Source organism: Syngnathus typhle, linkage group LG15 (assembly GCF_033458585.1).
Source record: "Syngnathus typhle isolate RoL2023-S1 ecotype Sweden linkage group LG15, RoL_Styp_1.0, whole genome shotgun sequence".
Taxonomy (NCBI): Eukaryota; Metazoa; Chordata; class Actinopteri; order Syngnathiformes; family Syngnathidae; genus Syngnathus; species Syngnathus typhle.
In genome coordinates, this window is record NC_083752.1 from 4893416 (window position 1) to 4913812 (window position 20397).

The following is a 20397-nucleotide window of genomic DNA, read 5'->3' on the forward strand; positions in this document are numbered from 1 at the left end:
GATGCATTATGATGAGTCAAAATTACATTAAAAGGATATATGGCCGTAACTGTCTTTGCATTTCTTTTTCCGCGCAATCTTTCTTCTCTGAAAAGTGAGTCATGAAACACAAGACTCAGCTGGACACAGAAAGGGAAACCTGGAATAGTTCAACAGTCCAGAAAAATCTTGCTAAAGCTGTCAAGCCCCACCTTTTCCTTTCAGAAGTAGTGAAAATGGTGATAAATGCTTCAGACATTCCAAGGTAGATCTCTCTTCCAGCAGCAATGCTTTAGGGATCAAATAGCACATTGTTTTGTTGTTTCCCACATACGTACCCAACGGGAGTTCCTGGGAACAAAGTCAACCCACTTGGTAAAGTTTCTGTCCAATACATTGCTTATATCTGATAATATATTTGAATAGAACTAAAAACCCTCCAAAGTCATTCTACTACGCCAAGGGAAAGATGCAAGATAAAACCAAATGTCATCAAACCAGGATGGAGGCTTAAAGACAAGGTCATTCCTTCTTGGTCATTTCCAAGTTAAGATCAGCAACTTTCCAAGTAACCTAACTAGAAACTCTCTCAGGCCCGTCAATAACTTCTATTTCGGCTTGTTTCCACACCCAGTAACCTCTTACTAGGCTTCCCTAAGAGTAATAGCCATTTTTATAGCGCCACAATTGCCACTTTTAATTGCAGACGGCGCTCTGACGTAGGCACCAGACCACCAGCATGGATATCATGGTGTGAAATTGCCCAAAGAAGGCGGAAGACTTTCCTCAGTAGACAGAAAAAAAGATGAACCCTGAGCTGACCCGCTTAGCCAGCAACAGATTTGCTGTGTTTGAGTTCCCAATACTTGGCTTCCTGCGCCCGAGGCCCACATAAGATGATATATCATGTTTAGTGTCTGAGAACCGATTGTGCTCAGACCATACTGCCGAAAAGCAGGATATTTTGTATAGAATCATTGTCGTCTAAGCAGCCACACATGGCTATTTCACAACAATGTAGTCAACTATTAACTGGAACAGGGAACATCGGAAGCAAGCACATACCAACAAGGATAAGGTTGTTTTTGCGGTTCTCTGGGGGTCCGACATGATGACATGACAAAATTTGTATGAGTAGAGGGACATAATAAATTGTTAAGAGATTATCAATTACCGTATTTTCCGGACTATAAGGCGCACCTAAAAACTTCTCAAAAGCCAACAGTGCGCCTTATAGTCCGGTGCGCCTTATAGTCCGGAAAATACAGTAAGCAAGATCTGGCTAGAAGCAAAAACAAGCTTCTGATGGAACTTTTCCATCAAGGCTCAAACACCACCAGAACTCCTAAAAATCTGGTGTTCAGTCCTCCTTCATATGCATAATTCCCACCTTTCATCCTTTTGATCAAAACCATACACCATGACGTAAGCCCTCAAACAAGTCGATTTCATGAATCTTCCAACGGGGAGCCATCAGGTTTTAACTCTTGCTGAAAGTTTCATTTGACCTTCTGATAGAAGGCACATGGGACTGGCTTGAGGAGGTATTAAAAAAAGTAGCTCCCAGATATTAAATCTTAAGCAAGAAAATTAGCTTGGATAAATCAAAAGACAAATCTTTTCCATTTGATAAACAACAACATTAATAAAGCAAAATGGAATACGCAAGGATGATGGTTCAAAGGAATCTTGTCGAAAATGAGATCCAGACAGACTCACAGACTCAGCAGATCGTTTTCACCTCTATCCATAAAGCCAATACAGATTCAAACTTGGGTCATTCGAAAACAGATGTCGACCATCATCTGTTACACAGGTGGGTCCACATGTGGGGATCACCATAACTTAATACCGTAACATTATGTGTGGAGCAACAGCGACATATTTTGTTAGTACCATTGTTGTGTACAATGTAAAGACAGATTTTTTTTATTTATTTTTTTTACTGCGTTAGAACTCAAGACAGCTAAAATATGTAGACAGTAGCTACGTCACACAACACAAGAATTTAATTTGATTGTAAAAACGTTTATTTAACTTTTTGACTGCATTATGTTGTTGTTAATTCATATCTGCTATTTTATTTAAGTACCGTGTTTCCCAGACTATAATGCGCACCTAAAAACCTAAACTTTTCTCAAAGTGCGCCTTATAGTCCGGGACGCCTTATATATGGACCAAATTCCTAAATTTAAACTGGCCCGAAGCATTGTGTCATGAAATCAATCATAAGTGGCCCGCTGAAGACTATGAATCATGAGTATAAAGAACTATAGATCATTATTTTGTGATTATAAAGTAATTTGTTGCGTCTGAAGTTGAAATAAAAAAGATAAAATGGAGAATGATTTGATTTGGATTAAAGATCTGACATGATGCATTAATGGTGCGCCTTATAGTCTGGTGGGCCTTATATAAGGACAAAGTTTTAAAATGGGCCATTCATTGAAGGTGCGCCTTATAATCCAGTGCACTTTATAGTGCGGAAAATACGGTATTGTGAAGTCAGTCAATTAATCAAAATATTATATACAATATACTGTACGGATAGTTTTTTATGCAACTTGACGTGTGTTGATATTTCACCTGAGCAATGTTCTTGTTGAGCAAGTAGACACCATATTCAAAATGAAACCGCTCTCCTCGGGGGTACAAAGGGAATCTGTGAATGAGAGGAAAAAAAAAAACCCAAAAACATTTCAACAATTTCTCAGCTGATTTATTGTCTGCAAAAAATCTGACACCTTCAAACAAATATTTGCAAGACAATTTTAAATTTACTATAACCAACCATTCGGCATTTTACAAGGTAGGCCAATTCAGCATTACAGGATTGTTGCTCGTTTGTATTGCTTGCTAATTCTTTTACTATGAAGGATTCAAAAGTATGTTGATCTTTGGTGGTGCAGTCGTCCAATAATTCATGTGAAAGTTTCACTTCTTATAGCCAGCAGCGTTTACGATGGAGAACCTTTGCAGATGTTTGAAGAAGTTGGCTCTGCATATATGAGCCCATTGCATTAATGCTACCCCAATACCCCGGCTAAACTGAAAAATCAAACCGAAGATGGAAGAGTCCAAACAACTTGATCATTCCAACCATTTCCAACAAATAGAAGCTTTCCTATCCATATAGTGGGGAAATCCCATTGGTGCCAACCAGATGTTTCAACCAGGCTGCACAAAGGGTGCCTCTGAAGAATATGCTGACGTTCAAAGATGGAAAACTTTGCTACCGGGAATTAAAAGCCGTAGACCATATAAAAAAGATCTGCAACTATGCAATTATATTTCTGACTGACCAACAAGTCTTCATATAAGGAAGCAGCGTCTTCCCTCAGGGTTAAGGTCTTTTGTTAATCAGTGTGAGAGCAAATGGAGGCTCTTTTCCCCCTTTTTACTACGACCTACAACTGCCCCAGGCACTAGAAGAGTAATAAGTGGCACTTTAATAGACTCCTCTGTCTGTTATGAGATCACTCTAATAGCATAGCTAACGAGGATTCAGACCATCCCGCTTGGCACTCAATTAATTTCTTCCACACCATTTTAAAACTTCTGATGAAAGCGTATTAACTCTCAAAACATTGCGATTTCACTCAAATAAAATAATTATTACTATGAAGAAACATGAGTAGATTTATTAAAAAAAAAAAAAAAAGCTATGTAACATTCACAATCACTGAATGAGAGCATACTTTGTTACTACAGTTGGAACGTGCATGGGAGAAATGAAAGGGAGAGTACAGAGCGGAAATGGAAGACTTTTAATCACAGGGCCAGTGGCAGCTGCATACACAAAAGCTGTCTTCTACATTAAACACGCTTAAATTAATGACAGTTCTGGAGGAATATTCAGAGTGGGAGGTGGGGGCAGGGTGATATTTGTTCAAAGGATGCCGTGTAAATTCATCAGAGCAAATAGAAAACGAACGTTTTGTTTGTTCGTTCGAGTTGAGGACAAACGCGACTCGTCAAACGGAATTGTATTTTCATTTTTGCACACAGTCTGGCTTGAAATTACTTTCGGCGTTGTGGTTCTGGATTCGTACGGATCTCCCAGCCCTTGGGCAACGAGCACTTTTCTTTTTCTATGATTTCACAAATTCTTCTCGTTGACCCTTATTACTCTTATCTCTCAATAGTAACATAAATAATGTAAATAATGAAAACGATTCCCTTTCTATGTGACGCTAGATCTATGCAATGTCTGCGTTTGCTGTTTAAATGGCCGGGCACTGTTCTCAATCAAACTCCAAACATCTGGATCGCATCTTTCCAGATCACCCCCAAGCTTTAGCTGGGCTCTGCGCTCGTACAAAAAAATGTGGCCGTTAAGGTCCGCTAACTTCAGAAGATCAGCCCGAGTGCCAGACAGTCAATTTTCACATCTTATTTTCATACAATTGAAGAGTACCTTCAAACGGTGGTCCGCTCCAAAATGCCGGAGGACAACAATATTGGATTCAAGACTCTACTTCAGACATGTTTCTATATGAAGGCAACATTACTCTCAGAAGTCATCTAAAATAGCAAAAAAAAAAAATCAAATAACGGGTTCCTTATCGAGTACACGCCTGCAAAAGACTGACTGCTTGCTAATCCTGCCACACTTTGAGAATCCAATCTTCATGCCACCTCACTTATCTCAATCGCCTGGCTCTTTCCGACACTTTAAGCACCTGCTTTTTTTTTTTTACATTGTTAGGGCTGGCTAGGTGCTTTCCGTCTGCCCACACATCATTTTGCAGTCAGAGCATGCCCCGTGAGGGGCCCCTGGGGTCATAAACGCATACAGAGGGGGTGTGGAACTTTCCTGTAGCATTGACCCTATTCTTGCACACCATAGGGCACTCGTGGATTGTTGTGTCTGTCAAGCAGACGGCCTACAAGTTTATTTTTTGATGCCGGATCGTGGTGTGAATATCCTGCATGGAGGAATTGGAAATGCATACAGTGAAGCGAGAGCCCCCCCATGTCACATGGGAGTTTAAAACAACTGATTCTCCCCAGCTGTTGTCATGAGCTAATCATACATACTGTGATGCTCGTTCAATCATGAGCTCTGATAATGTCTCATTTTTCTCACACACTTACTCCCAACTGTTTGCCTTATTACGGATGACAGATGTGGATGGAGAAGTGTCAACGGTTATCTATAAGGTTTTAATTACCGTATTTTCCGGACTATAAGGCGCACCGAAAAATCTAAAATGTTCTCAAAAGCCGACAGTGCGCCTTATATATGGACCAAATTTCTAAATTTAAACTGGCCCTTAGCATTGTGTCATGAAATCAATCATAAGTGGCCCGCTGAAGACTATGAATCAAAAAGACTATGGATCATTATTTTGTGATTATAAAGTAATTTGTTGCATCTGACGTTGAAATAAAAAAGATAAAATGGAGAATGATTTGATTTGGATTAAAAATCTGACATGATGCATTAATAATGCGCCTTATATAAGGACAAAGTTTTAAAATGGGCCATTCATTGAAGGTGCGCCTTATAGTCCGGTGCGCCTTATAGTCCGGAAAATACGGTAATATAAAATATTTGGGGGGGGGGGGGGGGGGGTACTTTTATATTGAAAACAGACAAACGTGTAACCTGCACTTAAATTATATATTGTTAATAAAATTCATGTATAGTTCAGGAGCATGGTGTGATAAACAAAAGGGTGCATTCATACGAGGGGAACTCCTACTCGTAAATTGTAAACGTTCACTTACTGAAAGGATTTAAAAAAAAAAAAAAAAAAAAAGTCAGTACAGAGACACGAAAATGTTCTTCCCAGAGGATAAAGTATTGTGTATAATATTCGTTGCCTTGATGGTTGGTTACCAGAGCAAAACAAGTATAAATAATAATTTAAATATGTGTATGAGGACCTTTATAACTTCCATTTTGACTGCAAGCTCTTTTTTTTTTTCTTTAAACACAAAATAATTTTGAATGAAGTAGTGATCTTCCATAAAAGGTAAACTCTTTCATCTACTTACTCTCTCTCCTTTTCAGTAAGTCTGTCAGTGATGGTATCTCTGATGGAGGAGCGTGAACCCTTGTGGATGACCGGATACCTAAGAGGGATCTGCAGGAAGCACGAGATCATCAGGACCAAGTGTGCCGTATAGCCCAGAGCAACTGCCAAACTCCCATCATCCTTTGCTGCAGGAAAAGCACAGGGGCAAAAAAAATTGGTGTATCCAACAATGCATTCAATTGAGATGCTTTCTATAGAAAAATATAGAAAAAATACTGGAAATAAATTGCTTTGCATTAAGAGCCACCCTCAAAAAGTCTCATTCGAGTGCTTTTATGGAATGCTAAACATTAAGATGAATATTGGGTCAGCTGACAGACAATTAGCCATGGGCAAACCTTAAGGGTGCAAGAAGAGACTGACTGACCTTGTCAAGGTGAGTTAACAAAGAAAGCTTAGTTGAATGTTCGGAAGTGATGTGCCTTCATGCAGAATGGCTGTGACGGCCAGCCGGATTGACCCTGACCCTGGGTTCTAAAGTGGAACATCCACCCCCGTAGGCCAGTATAAACCGGCTAACAATTCTGGACTTGATGTGGCTCTCTCTGGGGCAGACCTCACACATTTGGGGTCAAGAGGTAAAATGGAGTTCAATGCATCTTCATGCATGTTGCAAGAATTCTCCAAGGCTTATCAAAGTGGACGAAATGACTGACAAAGAATAAAGAGGATAATTGACGATTAATTAACCACTAAATAATATAAAATATCTTTTTAACAGTCTGAAGAATATTAAATGACAGTCCTAAACTTCAGTTTCGATGCCAGAAGATGAATTTGTGAACAACCAGAAGTGAGACCACAACATTACATGAATTACAATTTCTGCTCTTCTACAAATGTTTTTTTTTTTTTTAACTTTTGCAATTTATCTGTTTGCCAACCATAATCTTTCATTTTCGACCCCAAAGTCTTCATTGCAGATAAGACGACCGTTTCTACCCCGCTTCTAACTCACTGTGTAATGCTCACTACTGCCACCTATAGCTCAGTGAATAGTCAGACGACCAAGTTTCTCGTTCAAGGATACAATTAAGCATATCACAACTGCATAGCAACAGCTGAACGTTTTTTTTCCCGTGTGCTTTAAACGTTAATGTCTGTAGAGCAGTCAGTCGAAATTATTACATCTTGAATAATGCTGCCTCCATATTATATATATCTACATTAAAGTCTGCATGGTAGCCAAGATAAAATATTTGTTCAGCATGCCTTGCTGCAGCTCATCCAAGTGAAACCATGAAACACATGCTGGTAGACAATAAATTACCTTGAAAGTCTTCCGAATTTGGCAGCTTCACTCCGCAGATAACATAATCTGACGGGTTTGTCTGTGGAATGAAATAACAATTTGATTTTAAAAAGACAATTACCAGGTCTGCGATATTTCAAGTATTACAAATATATTAAAATGGAAGTTCCTTAACACAAAGCATGGAAGAATATATTTGCAGTAGTGGAAAACAAAAAAGGGTAGCGTAACCATGCGAGATGTTTGGTTTTTGTAAATTGCGACACCCGCCCTTATTGAGCTTTGTGCACTCACCGCATCGATGGGATAAATGTAGGAAAGCTCCGAGAGAAGCTGGCGGCAGCGAAACGTGAGTTGAGCATTGAACTTCAGGAACTGCTCTCTGGGGAGATAGCAACCCATATAGGGACAATTTCTTAATTGAACGTATGAATGCAATTTAAATAGAGATACTGCAACTCGGTTTAATTTGCATGCAGTTATAGTTATAACACAGTGTCGTGGTTTCATCTGAAATCACTCAAACTGTCCAATAGGGCTTTGCCTTATCTAATCATTTAAGCCAAGATGCATGACCTTCACAAATCACTGTCCGTGAACATGCAAGCATGTTTCCCCACATACGTGCTTGTCAAGTCTGCTCTTTCAAGCTTTCAGATTACCACACTGGTAGAGTTTGTTCAAAAACTAACATGGCAAAAATCTTGTAAGAACTTTTTTTATTACAAATAGATAAGCAGAGAAATAATTCTACCCCATGTTGAGATCTTAATTGCGCTTTCAAAAAATGTGAACGGCTTCCAAATAAAACTCACTTTTGTTCCGAGCATACACTTTTTTTTTTCTGCACTGGAGAATTAAAACACCCAAGTGTGATGTGGTAAGAATAATCTATAATGACATTTTTATTTGAAAGTAAAATGCACTGGCAAGAAGACACAGGGCCTCCAGGTTGTGTGTGTGTGTGCGATTTTCAACATCCATTTAAATTTGACAATCAATTAAATATGAACAACATGTACTGAGTGTAGGTCCAACAAATTGATATTAGGCAGATGTAGTTAGTGTTGATGTTAATTTCATGTTTTCTGGCCTTGCCGAGGCTCTGCTTGACCACCTGGTACTTCTCAAAGGAGCAAAACTGTATCCAAAGCAGACAGCGCTCGCACATATGTATATCCCCAGGCCAATTCAAACAATCCAAGACAATTTTTTTTTTTTAACAACATGCAAACTCTGAATTGAGAACAAATGTGAAATTCCCAATACAAAAACACCTCTTTGTCTAGCAGTTGGTATGTTGCAGTCTCCATAATATTAAATTGATGGGAAATATAATACAAATTGTCTTCTGAAAATGAAACAACAGGTACACACATACCTCTTGGCCGTACATTCCTTATGCAGCATGGTTAAGGATTCTTTTTCCTCCTTCAGACTTTGGTGTTGAGAAGAATACACTTCCTCTAAGAAACAATATAAAGACAAAAAAGGTCTTGCCTTTATTGCCATTGTATGGCGCAGACAACATTTCAGTGAATTCAAATAATAACAAATATTGTAACGTATTGCGGTGTAACAGTTGCAAACTTGGATGAGCAAAATGCAAAAAAAAAAAAAATGATTGCAATTTTTTATAACAGGGTCATCTCACCTGGAACTAAGCTTGCGCAATAACGTTCTAAAGCAGAAGCAGACTTTTACCACGAGACTAGCACCCAGGGCCATTCTGCTCTACATTGAGCTCAAACTCCCGCAGGAACAGAGGTGGGGGAAGAGAAAAAAGAAAAAGAAAAGCAGTTCTTCTTCAAAGAGACACAGATCAGACAGGCCGTATCTCTTATTGCACTGTTGCTTTCATGTAATTCCCAGCACTGCCAATCTCTTCTTCCATCTAGTCACCAACCTTACTGGCACGAAAAGATAAAATATGCGTGCTGTACTCTAAAATACTAGATGTGTCATTTGTATTTTTTTTTTTTTAAATAAATGGTAGTTAGGATCCAAACTTGACTGTGAATATTTAATGAAAAAAGGCTGTGCCAGCTGCTGTTGAAATGATCATCATGATCATAAATCAATCAGGAAGTGCAGTAAAATCTCTTTAATACGACTTTTTGAAAAACTATACGTACTGCAGTGTTTCGCAGTGAGGCCTGAACTCTGCGACCTCTGCAGTAGGCAAGGTGTGGACGAACATCTGCTGCCGTTCATTCGGACGTCACGGGTGCAATTCCTAGTTTGTGCGCCAATATTCAACAACTGCTGGCCCCCGAACCCGAAGAAAAAAAAAAAATGGCTGAGTTCGGAAGTGTATCCAACATGAATTCTGATGCCCAACATCTTCAGTCCACTCAGCCTCTGATAAAAAAAAACCCGAATGGTTTTTAGCTTTAAGAAAAGACCATTTCTGAATTTTATTTATTCTTGGTTTTAATACTGCTGCTTTACAAAACTAAAAAAAAAATTTAAAACCACAAAACGATCATTTATTGACCTAATTTATGTTGAAGAAAGGAAATTAGAGGCGTGTGACCCCAAACAAACGCACGTTCCTGCATTTTAAATTCCCATATGTGAAAAGGAAGGAACGATTCTCTCTCTCTCACGTAAGCTTTCTATAATGATTTTTTTGGGGTGGTAAGCAAAATATGCAGTGGACCTCATACATTGGCAGAAGTCTGAAAGTCAAGTAAATGATCAGGAGTCGGTTTCAGCAAGTGGATTACCAGGCCACCGAGTGGGCTGTTAAAACTGTCAGGCTAATACAAACTGCTCAAGTTTTGAGTTTATTATGCTAACAATGTCGAAAATCCCCCCCCCCCAAAAAAAGAGGGATCACATTTAACAAGCATCAGCGAATCCGCAGCAATGCATGCTCACTAAAACGCTCAACTCATCTTTATCTGCTACTGTAGTTCTCATGCAGGCATGCAACACACACACACACACACACGCATGCAGAATCTTTGGATGTTTGGGTTTTCCAGGACATTTGTTTTGAAAGAGGCCAGCTTTCTGGCCGTTAGAATTATTTGCTAATGGGCCCTTCAGCTACGGGAAAAATGTGACGACCACACGGCCAGGTACGGATGAGATTACGGTGAGGTTAACAATCCAGTCTGGATGCCCGCTAGGGATTTAGCTCATAGCGCTAACAACGTGTAAAACTGTCCATAAAACGCATAAACCTGAATCTAGTTAGCCTTGTAATGTGTAAAGATTTACAAATTAAACACGTGGTTTTTAATTGAATTATTAATTCCACAAAATCGATTGTACCAAATTTGGTGAATGTCAAGGTTTTTATTTGATGATTACGAAACGTTGGCTTAGATAATTTTGCTCAATTCTTTAAATATTGAAACATTATTTTCACACTGATTTATGAGCAGATTTTCCCTTCGCCTCCTCGTTTCTTTACTGTCCAGTCAAAGATAAACCACGAATGAGATGAAAGCGCTGAGCTCTCATGGCTGTAAACAAAGCGATAACGATAAAGAAAAAAAAAAAAGGGTTAACGACGAGGATGTTAAGTGCAAAGGAGAATTCTTGCTTAACTCCTCAGAGTGAATTTTTGTCTCTTGATTTTTTTTGCATATATGTAGAGACATCACGCTCGTTCGAAACAAACTAGGCAAAAGTACACCTGTGTAGGAAAATGAACAGGAACCACGCTGACATATTTAATAGTGGTTGTAAAATCTAAGCTTGAGCGCTGCAAGCGATTCCCCAAAGACACACCAACCCAAAATACCTGTGTACACCTGCACAAGTATTTTGGTTGTGCTCACCAAATGAGGCCTTCCATCTCAAATAAACATCAACAATGTCTGTAAAGCATTTTTTAGCTCGTATAACATCAATATAAGAAATTGCAGACATGGCAGGGTTGAGTCGCCCCTGGTACAGAATGCCTAAATCACAGATATGAAAGGATATATTAGATTAAATATATAAAATGGGTTTTCACATTCCTTTCATTTTTTGGTGAGTCTGACTTGAGCTTGACTTTTGAATTGAATTGAGTTTTTATTTACATCCTGAGAAGATATTTTTTCATTGCTATTTGGGAACATTTGAAAACATCGTACCTTTCTTCTGAAGCTGTGCCATGTCCTTCTGCCGCACATCAATTTCTCGACCGAGGGCCTTCCTCTGCCGCTGCAGTTCGCTATGAAGAACAGCTAAACGCAGCTGCATGCACTCCCGCTCTTTTTTCTGCACAGAGCAAAAGCAGCATAAAGAATGGATGACAGCCATTTGTGTATTTAAAACCTTGCTGTCCTTGACTGGCAAGCTATGTGAGCTGTATGTATCATGGTTAAATTGCCTGTCACATCCATAGTCAAGCAAAGGACCTCATCTCCCCCTTGTGTAATTAAATGTGTATTGCAGAGACCCCGAATCCAAACACAGAAAATGTTAAGTTGATGCGCTCAAATTTATGACTCAAGTGCAATGCAATGTATTTTTTTAACTTCAAAAGTACTTTATTTCATACAAGCAATGATGGAACTAGGCACTCCCACTGATTTAAATTCTAAGATGTCACATAAAATCATTTTATTATTTTCTCTTTTTTAGATATAGACTGACATGCAAGCAATGTTGGGATGAAAGACTGGAGCTTGTTTTTGATCCAGTTGCCAAACCAGGCTATAACCCCCCCACATCTACTTAGATAGGGATCTGATCGGACAAAGATTACGCTTCTTCCTCAGAAATGCGGAAAACGTGACAGTTACGAGTAAAAAAAAAAAAAAAAAAAGAAAGAAATGCAGAGAAAAGACTGATAGAGCCTCCATGCTGAAATATGTGCAGGACACAATGTTTGTTAGTTACCGTCATCGAGCAGCCGAGTTGACGGGTCACGCACAAAACAGTACTGGTGCCTGTGATTCCTACTGAACATCAAACAGTAATGGGTCAGCTGTGTAAATACACAGCGGGCGTGTTATAACCCAAGAGATTAATGGCAGAGGGTGGGTGATGAGGTGAAAGGGCCATGCGCTGAAGGTTGGTGGCCGCCACTCGGTCCGACTTTGATCTGGGCTCTTTCTATGATGCCCATATGAAGCTCTACAAAGCAAAGTGTGTGGGGGGGGGGAGAACCTTAGAAGAGCAACACAATGCTGCACTCATTCCAAGATGGTGGGCTTTGACCAAACGGTAGAAAACAAGGATTATGTGATTTATTAGCTGATGTGAGCTTTGAAGGAATGTTTCAATAAGCAGGAAATATCAGAGACAAGATTGTGAAAGGGCATCTTTGTGACAAAAGATTGGGGCCCCCATGTTGTGGCGCGGCTAAGCAGAGCCATTGTGTGCTCCAGCTTTAATAAGTACGAGAAAGGAAAAGGGAAAATAATGGGTAAGATTAAAAGAACTGTCGACAGAGAAATTCAAAGCATTTCGTTTGTGAGAAGAAAACAACAGTATCATACGAGTAGTGTACCTTAAAGCTCCCCACCTTAAGCTGTGACTTCATCCCGCAGCTTCCTGCGTCTTAAACAATGACATGGCTCATTTGCCAGATTTCTATGGGATGTTACATTGTTGTTTCTACTTAGGTACTTTTCAACCCGTTTTGAAGAGGTAACTGTAAAATGGACACCTCAGGAATAATTGAATACGCTTTTAGTATATACACCTCATCGTTATGGCCCCACTAATGATGTGATCATCATAAGATATGCTCACTATAAAAATTCTCCATCATTTAATCACCCTGTCTTAGGTATATCGCGCCTTTAGAAGGTCATCAAGATGGGGATGGGGGGTGGACCGTATTTTCCGGACTATAAGGCGCCGCTAAAAACCTAAAAATTTCTCAAAGGCCGACAGTGCGCCTTATATATGGACCAAATTCCTAAATTTAAACTGGCCCGAAGCATTGTGTCATGAAATCAATCATACGTGGCCCGCTGAAGACTCTGAATCATGAATCAAAAAGACTATGGATCATTATTTTGTGATTATAAAGTAATTTGTTCAATCTGAAGTTGAAATAAAAAAGATAAAATGGAGAATGATTTGATTTGGATTAAAAATCTGACATGATGCATTAATGGTGCACCCTATAGTCCGGTGCGCCTTATATAAGGACAAAGTTTTAAAATGGGCCATTCATTGAAGGTGCGCCTTATAGTCCGGTGCGCCTTATAGTCCGGAAAATACGGTATATACACCTCATCGTTATGGCCCCGCTAATGATGTGATCATCATAAAATACGCTCACTATAAAATTCTTGATCCTTTAATCACACTATCTTAGGTATATTGCCCCTTTAGAAGGTCATCAAGATGGGGCGTTGTATATGCTCTACTAAAGAACGCTGAGCTAACAGCCTAGGCTGCCAGCTCAGCAACTAGCACCCCAATAGAAGACACAGCAAGTGAGGATACAATGGCGCACCTCAAAGTCAAAGTCTACCTGCAGGATAAAAAGACAAAGGTGTCACTGCCTCGGGCGGGGGATGCTTCTGAAGGCAGTATTTACAATAAACAACGTCAAAGCAGGGATCAGAGTTTGACTTGCACAGCTGTGTGGCTACCAATTCCAAAAATGTTGAATATGCTTTCTCGCGTTTGCTTTGTATCCCACGACACAAGGGGGACATCAACAATGGATTTTGGATCCATTTTGACAGATGGCCTATTTAACCAGCCAAAACGAAACAATAACTGCTGGGTGAGTGTGTGAAATTACATCTCGTATTAGTTTGGGTGATAGAAGCTCTTAAACCCCGTTGAGCTTTTGGTACAACAGACTCGGCCGACGCTTATTATTTCAAAGCCAGATCGGCGCCTTATCGCTGATCGCAGCAATTACGAACCTTCTACTAACATTGCAAACCCGAGTCGCACCTTTAGATACTTTCTGAAAAGAAATGTGAAATTCAAGTTATCATACTCACGATCAAGCAATTTACAAATTGAGGGAAATTGAAAATAAGCAATTTAAGTTAAGCAATCAAATTCATTGTTGGCATGTGACGCCGCTTACCCGCACTGTGCATGTTGCTGTTGTCCTCAGCTTCTCCTCAATCTCCTTCCCAATTTTCTGCACTGTTACTTGGGTCTGTTTGATGGCTCTTTGGGCTGTATGGAGCCTACAGTAAGACAAAAAAAAAAAAAAAAAAAGGTCATTGTATTATCAAACTATTATTAGCATTAATCATCATTGTCTCTCTCCTGCAGCTAAGCCAGGAAAAATGTAAACAAATAGTTTTTTCAGAGTAAAATAATTTTATATTTTTTTGCCCAGGCTTTTTTTTAATCTCTCTGAGGTGACAGTGACGACAGCGGTTTGGAACATCGGGGCAAATCTGTTTTGACAGCTTGATGTGTTTAGGTGATTGCGACTGGTGAATCTGATATGGCTTTTCCCCCACAGGTGAGAAGAGTTATCTGTTCTCTTCTTTTCACGCATGTCAGCCCCCATCGTTCCTTGTCGCCTTTCGCCTGCCGCTCAGTCACAGTCGCGCAACCTCTGAACCAGACTGAGTATCCAGAGCATCTCACGAACCATGGCAACTTTCTTTCAATACAAGACAGACACAGACACAGTATATAAAAAATAAAATTAAAAAAAAGCAGGGGGGCGGGGGGGGCGGGGGGTTACAGGAAGTTATGACTATGGCTGTGCCCTCGACCCTTGAAGACGATAATCATCGGCAAAACAAAAACATTTGTTCCTTTGACAGTGACATTTGATACAACAGGGTGTCAGATAAAACCTACGTTGTGTTATGAGTGGACAAAAATCTTAGCACCCCCTGTTCATAAAAGAGCAACCCAGAAATTTCACAAACCCGACAAAAGCAATAAACAAATATTCACACTGGACTTTGTGCTTAGACACCTGTGTTTGTTTTGGACTGGGAAAAAGGGAAATTACGAAGACTCTTAAATGGCTCTAAGGAGCTGTTCGGCCCATGGGGCAGCAGGAGGGACAAAGATAGATCACCGTAACTGGGTAGAACCATGTGGAGTTCCCACTGGGTGTGGACGGAAGAAGAAGAGAACGGTAAAGAAAGCTGGAATAACACAAGACGCAAAAGGCAGATGTCAAACAGACTAAACTACTACTCCAAGTAATGAGGTTGCTATGATTAGTCTCCTCTCGTATAAACATAACCCAATTCTACTTCTTGATAAAAGAGTAGAGTTCAAATGACGATCGGAAAATTCCTTTCATTGCATTACAGGGAATATTTGAAAAGCCTTCTGTGAAAATGTTAGTGGAAACTGTCCCAAATGACAGGATGTTTGTTTTATTTTGGTAGAGTCTAACTAGAATCATCCAATTTGGCAGCACAAAAAAAATTGTGTGTAATTAGGCTAGTACGTGATCGGGCTATATTTACCGGAGGGCATTCCTCGGGGAAGCCCTGTGGTTACTCCATTAGTGCTTACGTCTTATAGATAACCAAAATGACACTCATGCTTACCAACAAATTGTTATTTTGAGAGCCCCTAAAATGGTCAAGCTACCATGATACTCACTCAACAAATCACCATCTCCCTCTAGTGGTCTTACTTTGGGCAGCATCTATTTTCTTCCATTGAACTAACACATTCATTTGGCATGACTTCACCTCTGCAATTTTCTTCTATTTTTTTTGTATGTATAAAAAAAAAAAAGGGATTTTATTTTACCCCCTGACGCCAATCTGCCCAAAAGCAAACATGGCTTCCTTTTCATCCGACAGCAATGACTCTTACCTGAGCAAAGAGAAAACGCTGTAGGAATTTCGGACTGAGCTCTGGTCGACTTGAAGTAGACTATTTTTCTTCCGCTCCGAATGATCCTACGATGGAAAGGCGGCAGAGATGAAATGGAGGCACTAATCGGCAAATCAAGAACTTTCAAGAAATGGATCAATACTTCACCTTATGGTCAAAGTCAGCCGCATAGTAGCCATCGTTCAAGCCAAATATGATCTCATTTGTATTCCTGGATCGAATCTGTAAAAATAGCAACGATACAGATTCATTTTTTTCATGTTTGGGTTCTTGTATTTTTTCCTCTTTTTTAATATAAATAAAAACACAAATATCTCCGTGACTGACCTGTTGCCCCGTGTATCTGAGGCCATCGAGATTGACCTTCCATTCTATGAGGAGCTGGAAATGTTCCTCCTGTCCTCCCCAGATCCTTACCACAAAACAAGATAATGAGGTGTCCAGAAGGTCCGGTAACATGCCAAAGTCCAAACTCCTCCAAGTAGGATTCTTTAGAACAAACATACATAGTAGCAAAAAAAATGATTTATTCTCTTTCAAATTTGTCAACACAGCACAGGAAAGCCTCAAAACTAGTGAGAGTCCTCAAGGGGAAGTAGAAAGTCATTGCTGAATGAAAACAGGAAGCTTTAACAGGAAACATTTTGAAAGAAAATTGATGACGGTATTGAGAGAGAATACTAGAAAACTTTTGTCTGCATGAAATTGTTTGAGAGGAAGTTGAGCAGAGAGTTGAAAGGCCGACAGCAACATGGAGAACTGACTATTGGAAGGCCTTCATTTTTTTTTTTCACACACGTTTGAATAGAGAAAAAAATATTATATTGTTTTTATAGATACAGTGAATATAAATTGGACAAAAAGATTAGGAAAAAAGTAAAAAAAAAAAAAAGGGGGGGCACTTAATAGCCACTTGCAAGTCTTCTCTGCTCTGTGAGTGATAAGTTTAAAGAGGCCTTAGTTTGGGTTTTCAACCTCAGGCAATGAGGAACAAACAGTATGTTGCAAAAACTGTTGCAACTAAATCGAGTAGCACAGACAAGAACTCTCATGCAAAAAAAAATAACAATAAAGTGACAAGTGACACACATCCTTATTATACCCTGAAAGCAACGTTAAAAAAAAAAATCATACTCACCAGTGAGTCTCGTATGACTTCACTCTTGTAAAAATCTAAAAAGACATTGAGAAAGAATTATTAAAAAGGACACGTACAGCCACAAAATTAAATTCAAGCTTTTTTATTATTATTATTTTGTGATTGTTTTGTAAAGTTGCTGGACAATGTGGGGAAAAACAACCGTATTCTCTCTTGCAAAGTCGATTTAAAACTGACCGCTAGATATGCGATCTCCAATACACAGATGGAGGGTAAAGTATGTGTCCAGCAGTGGAGAACCATTTTTATTGACAATGTTTCTTGCCGCGATGCTCCGGAGGTGACGCAGTCGTCTCTGTTGGACACACACAATAAAATAGAGCATTTAAAGTTAGCTGAAAAGAGAAAATCAAAGTGACATTTTCAAATGCAATTGTAGTAGAGGATGAAAAGAATGGTTAGTTTGAAAAGATACAACTCGGGGTATTTTTTTTTTTTTTTTTATTTGGCTGCATGTCAGGTGTGCACCACCTACGTACGACGTGGTACCGGTAAATTTGTTCTCGATGGCGTTTAGCTGACTCTGCCAACTAGCATTGCATAGTAAATGAAATTTGAAACACAAGTGCCAATCAAGTTCCTGGTTTTGGGGCAAATCTGGTCATAATGGTGCACAATGTCCCTGGTGACTGCGGTTCCAGTTGCACGCCTGCAGTCATACTGAGATTAAATGTAAGTCATGGGATTCCCTAGACAATTAAAATCCTCAGACACAAGAACACTGATTGTTCCATGTGGGACTTTTAACCTCCCCTTAAAAAATGTCAGTACGCCTGGATGAATATGAACCCCAGGCAGAGAGAAAAGGTTATGACTTCAACTAGTACTGTGAAAAGGAAAACAATTCTGTTCATGACTATCTCATCATGCAAATATTACCAAGATTATTTTTTCCAGACTCACAATCATACTAAATTGCGCTAACAATTTCACTGAGGAAAATAATTAAAAAGTGCTAATAAGTTATAGAAGCACAAAAAAAATGTGCATTCTCCAAATATGTATCACTCATTGAACTGAATCTATTTGACATGACTGAAAAGTGAGAAATCTCAGTTAATGCTGCCCATGTGACTACATGTGAGTAACTATTCTGGGAAAAGATTCACACAGTTTGATATTGTATTCCAAATCTGAGCACCATTGTGTAACCGTGCTTTTTATGGAAACAAGACTTCAATACGTTAATGATTGCTGCAGAGAAAAATTAATTTAGCCATTGGTGTTACATTCTAAGTCGTTGATGTAACACGTTTTCTGTCATGTTAATTCTGCTCACATTCATATATAGCAACTCAAGCAATTAAGTGAATGTGAGAAAAATGTGACGAACACAACTTGCCATAATATACAATATGCAATTTTTTATTTATTTATTTTTAATCATTTTTTTTGTGAGCCTTGTTAAATGACTGCCTATATAACACGTGTTTGGAAGTTGCACAATACACTTTCAAATTCCAATGAATGCAAAATAAAACGTAAACTGATTTCAGGCACATTTCAAATTTAGTGATATTCTAGCTGGAAAATAATTCCAGTTGATAATTCCAGTTGCCGATGTTTAAGTGCAAACAACTATAAAGCATGTTAACCCCCAGTTATGACATATGCCGGGGTTTTCATTGCTGTCACTTGAGAGAACGAATCAAAAGTTAACTTGCAGGAATACTAAGTGTTTCTCGCGTAAAAAAAAAAAAGAGAGAGAGAGAGACTTCTTGCAGTCTTTTTAAACTACCCGGAAAAACTGGAAAACATGTCGATTGCAGAAGCAATGGTTTTATAGTATTCCGCTTGTCACCCAAGCTAGCAACCTGCACGCTAGCAGCTGTTAGCTTCAGGAGCTAGCCTGACAGGGCCGCCTTACTCCTCCAGGCAGCAGTTGCAACATTCAACTCCTAAAGCACACCGAAGCCGAGACAGCTCTGTCCGGATCGCCTGCTAATTGAGCGTTTTGGCTGCGTCAAGGCGTGTTAAAAGGCTTTGGTGTTACCTGCTGGGATGTGAGTTCTACGTGCAAGGATCGAGATGATGAAGCTCCAGAGTTGGTAACAGAGGCGGCGGAGATGGGAAGAACCCGACCGGTGATGGAGCTCATCCTCCTGTCGGCATTGAAGCGGGGTTCCTTCCGTCAAAACATGTTCAGCACCCACAGATTCGTGTTTTAAAAGGTCAAGGCATTCGGACGAGAAACGCACAAATGCATTTTCCCCCCTACAACTAACAAGCCACAACAGCTGTTAGCGAACAAACGGGACGTAAACAAAGTACTGTACTGCAAAGGCTATTTTGCTACACTGTTCGGAAATCCGTCTCCGGTTTAGTGCTGTGACGCACACGCTTCTGATTGGCTGAAATATACCGTCCATCACAAAGAAACAACGCCTTAAATTGAAAACTCGAGTGACTATTGGCTAGTTTGTCCGTTTCTCCTCTACAGTGGGCGGGTTTACGTTGAAATTGTCAAAGCAGCAGAATATGAGGAAGTAGTACTCGAAAAACAGCGTGACTTTACTTACCAGTTTCATGCACTTACGTTACTTGGTACAGGTGACTTGCACCGGGCATTTTTCAATTTTGTACTAAAATCTGTGACACAGATCAAAACGACCAGAAGACCCGCGGGTACTTTGGAGGAAGGGGTCAAAAAATTTACTCCCCGTCGGGGAATCGAACCCCGGTCTTCCGCGTGACAGGCGGAGATACTGTCCACTATACTAACGAGGAAGGTGAAGTAAAGTCAATAAATGTTGTATCTAGTGTTTTATCTTTATGCAATGCCTGCCTACTTGAACAAAGGTGATACCGTCGCGTGCGCGTCCTGTGTACAACTATGTTCAAGTAGGTACTGCAAAAAAGTGTAAAATAAGGTAAACATTTGCTGCCATCTTATGACGTTACTCGCAGGTACTGCAGAAATCTGACGAATAAATAAAGAATTGTATGCTCACTCCTTCGCCTTCCTCGTTAGTATAGTGGACAGTATCTCCGCCTGTCACGCGGAAGACCGGGGTTCGATTCCCCGACGGGGAGTAATTTTTCATTTTAAGAATTATTCTTAAAATATTGTTATATTTTTAAATATTCAAGCTCAACACCTTTCAAGTCATATTTTTTTCAAGTTCAAAACTTTTGACCCCATACCAACTCCATATAAATTCCACTGTATCACTACAGTTAAAAATCGTGAAAAAAATATTATTCCTCATGGA

The 20397-nt window shown here is 39.6% G+C and overlaps 1 protein-coding gene and 2 non-coding genes across 5 annotated transcripts in view; 1 reads left to right on the plus strand and 2 right to left on the minus strand.

The window, feature by feature from the left end:
• The window catches only part of uvrag (UV radiation resistance associated gene), a 28064-nt gene extending 8532 nt beyond the window's left edge, over window positions 1–19532 (minus strand). For all 3 annotated transcript variants that reach the window (XM_061298637.1, XM_061298639.1, XM_061298638.1), the window contains exons 1-13: window positions 19179–19532; window positions 17363–17480; window positions 17165–17199; window positions 16354–16515; window positions 16174–16248; window positions 16006–16091; window positions 14285–14390; window positions 11370–11496; window positions 8657–8741; window positions 7570–7657; window positions 7294–7354; window positions 5983–6148; window positions 2566–2641 (exon numbers count right to left, since the gene is read on the minus strand). In XM_061298637.1, the coding sequence (XP_061154621.1) occupies window positions 2566–2641; window positions 5983–6148; window positions 7294–7354; window positions 7570–7657; window positions 8657–8741; window positions 11370–11496; window positions 14285–14390; window positions 16006–16091; window positions 16174–16248; window positions 16354–16515; window positions 17165–17199; window positions 17363–17480; window positions 19179–19283 (1290 nt within the window). In that variant the 5' untranslated portion in view covers window positions 19284–19532. The remainder of the gene's footprint in view (window positions 1–2565; window positions 2642–5982; window positions 6149–7293; window positions 7355–7569; window positions 7658–8656; window positions 8742–11369; window positions 11497–14284; window positions 14391–16005; window positions 16092–16173; window positions 16249–16353; window positions 16516–17164; window positions 17200–17362; window positions 17481–19178) is intronic.
• A 308-nt stretch (window positions 19533–19840) lies between these two features.
• On the minus strand, window positions 19841–19912 carry trnad-guc (transfer RNA aspartic acid (anticodon GUC)). The gene has a single exon. It is a non-coding gene; the product is annotated as a tRNA-Asp (tRNA).
• Window positions 19913–20146: 234 nt separating this feature from the next.
• trnad-guc (transfer RNA aspartic acid (anticodon GUC)) lies at window positions 20147–20218 on the plus strand. The gene has a single exon. It is a non-coding gene; the product is annotated as a tRNA-Asp (tRNA).
• The last annotated feature ends 179 nt before the right edge of the window (window positions 20219–20397 follow it).